This window comes from Chenopodium album, chromosome 6, assembly GCF_948465745.1.
Source record: "Chenopodium album chromosome 6, dcCheAlbu1.1, whole genome shotgun sequence".
In the NCBI taxonomy this organism is placed as follows: Eukaryota; Viridiplantae; Streptophyta; class Magnoliopsida; order Caryophyllales; family Amaranthaceae; genus Chenopodium; species Chenopodium album.
Window position 1 is genome coordinate 29,857,165 of NC_137839.1, and position 2,633 is coordinate 29,859,797.

At 40.3% G+C, this 2,633-nt stretch overlaps 1 protein-coding gene across 1 annotated transcript; it reads left to right on the forward strand.

Annotated features, from left to right (window-relative positions):
* The first annotated feature begins 1,227 nt into the window (after positions 1-1,227).
* On the forward strand, positions 1,228-2,185 carry LOC145636848 (uncharacterized). Its single transcript, XM_081688389.1, has 3 exons — positions 1,228-1,419; positions 1,574-1,717; positions 1,856-2,185. The coding sequence occupies exons 1-3, from the start codon at positions 1,228-1,230 to the stop codon at positions 2,183-2,185; spliced, it is 666 nt and encodes a 221-aa protein (XP_081544515.1).
* Positions 2,186-2,633: the final 448 nt, after the last annotated feature.

Genomic DNA, 2,633 nt, shown 5'->3' on the forward strand with positions numbered 1-2,633 from the left:
AAGGGTAAACTTGGTGAGTCATCAAGTGAGAGGGGCCCACTTTGTGCACTTGATAACCTTAGATCTGGTAACACAGATTCACTCATATCTTCAGCTCCTAACCACCCCTGTACCTCATCCATTAACCAAAAACAACCAATTAAAAACCCTTCCTCAACCAGAAAAGGGAAACCAAATGTGAGATCTAAGAAATGGAAGGCTAGGGAGGACTTATGTAATGTAGAATCATTGGTTGAGAAGGAGGCTGGTTGTGACCAGAATGGCTATGAATCTGGTTTAGATGAGGGGAGTGATGTGGATTTCAGTGAAGAAGACTGGGAGGATCAAGAAGATGATGATTTGTTTGCAGCTAATATAGATGAAACCATAACTGAGAGAATAACAACGAGTTTGGGTGGTAGTCAGTCACTACAAATCTACCAACCTCAAAATAAGGAGCAGGTAGTTGAGGATTAAAATGGTTTAATAGACTTGGGGGTAGAAGATGAGGTAGATTTAGGTGAATCTAATGATAATGTTGAGAGTTTGGCTGACTCAGATGATGAGAAGGGGATTCACTATCATGCTTTTAACCCAGAAGTTGACTTTAAGGACAAAATAAAGTTGAGCTTGGGGTTAAAATTCCCATAAGTAGATATATGTAGGAAGGCTCTGAGGTATCATGCAATGGATAATGGGTACAACTACTATTTCCTACATAATGACAACAACAAGGTAAATGTGTTTTGTGTGCATAAATGTGAGTGTAATTGGAAGCATTCAAGGATTGTGAGATGCAAATGTGACAGCAAGAGAAAGTGCAGATTTAAGGTGCACTGTAAGAAGATAAAAGGTGAGGCTACAATTCAAATAAGGACTCTGAACTTGAATCATGTGTGTGGGAGGCAGCCTGAAAACAACAAGGTGAGTGCTCTGTATTTGGTAGAGAGATTCTTAGAGGAGTGGAGAAATACACCTAGTTGGAAGCTTAGAGACTTCATAGTCAGAGCTAGGAGAGTGACTGGTGTAAGTCTAGGATACTACATATGCTATAATGCAAGGCAAATTGCAATGAATATGATCCATGGTGATGCTGCATATCAGTATTGGAGGGTTTGGGATTATGCTGAAGCCATTAGATAGTTTAATCCAGGTAGTACAGCTGTAGTGAAGTGTGTTGGAATAGAGAATCCACCTCCCATATTTCAGAGAATGTATATATGTTTTCAGCCATGTAAGGAAGGATTCATGGCTGGGTGTAGGACAATTTTGGGTGTGGATGGATGCCATTTGAGGGAACTTGTCCCTGGGATTTGCTTGACAGCAGTGGCAAAAGATGGTAACAACAACTTGTTTCCTGTAGCTTGGGCTATTGTGGAAACTGAAAATGCAGAGACTTGGGAGTGGTTTATAGAGCTACTTGTCACTTACCTGGGAAGTGTGGGTCAAGATGTGACATGAAAAAGACAAGGAGTGGAGCCTGTGACATTTATGTCTGACAGACAAAAGGTTAGTGTACATAACCCTTTCCTATTTCAAGTTCAACTGTCTGTTTTTGAGTGTACTGTGTGATTAAGTTGTGATGTGATTGTAGGGGCTATTAGAAGCATTCAACAAGGTCATTCCCAGGGATGAAATAAGGTTTTTCTGCAGACATATTTGGGCCAAGTTCAAATTAAAGTTCCCTAGTCAGCTATATAAGCAATATTTTTACATGGCTGCAAGATCCACAACAAAGGTACAAAGTTGATTATTATTCTGTAACTTGAATCATGTGTCTGAATATGAACTTAGGAATGATTAGTGTCTTATTTTAACTTGAATCATGTGTCTGAATTTGAACTTGGGAATGATTAGTGTCTTTTTTTAATTTTAGTTTCATTTCAACCAACAAATGGAAGCTATCAAAATGTTGTCAGCAGATGCTTTTAATTATTTGAACAACATTCCAGCTTGCCATTGGTCAAGACATGCATTTAGTAGTAGATGCAAGTCTGGAATGTTGCCCAATAATTGCTATGAGAGCTTCAACAATGTCATAAGGGAAGCTAGGTCCATGCCTATATTAGGAATGCTAGAGTGGATAAGAAGGTGGCTTATGAGAAGGTGTTGTGCAAAGAGAGATGGACTAAAGCAGTTTGATGGTTTGATCATGCCCTCAGTGGTCAAAATGGTTGGAAGGGCTAGTGAACAAGTCAGCAAGTGAGATGTTACACAAGTTGATGTTCATGAATTTGAGGTGGACCATGTGTCCACTAGGGAAACCTATGTGGTCAACTTGCAAAACAGAACATGTGGGTGCTTTAGGTGGGAGTTAATGGGTATACCATGCTATCATGCTCTAGCTTGCATTGCTAAGCGAAGATACAACTGGGAGGACTATGTGCACCCAGCATATCATGTTGCCACATATGCTAAGTCATATGCCCCCTACTTTCACCACATGCCTGGAAAAAAATTAATGGCCACAAACCACCTTCCCAGAGCCACTCCCTCCTGCTTTTAAGAAGCTTCCAGGAAGACCTAAGGGCAAGAAGAGAATAAAGGAGCCAGGGGAGGGAGAAGAAGCTAACTATGTTCAAAGTCAGAAGAAGCAAAGCATGTGTAAGAATTGTGGTCAGTTTGGGCATTACCAAAAGACATGTAAAAATCCA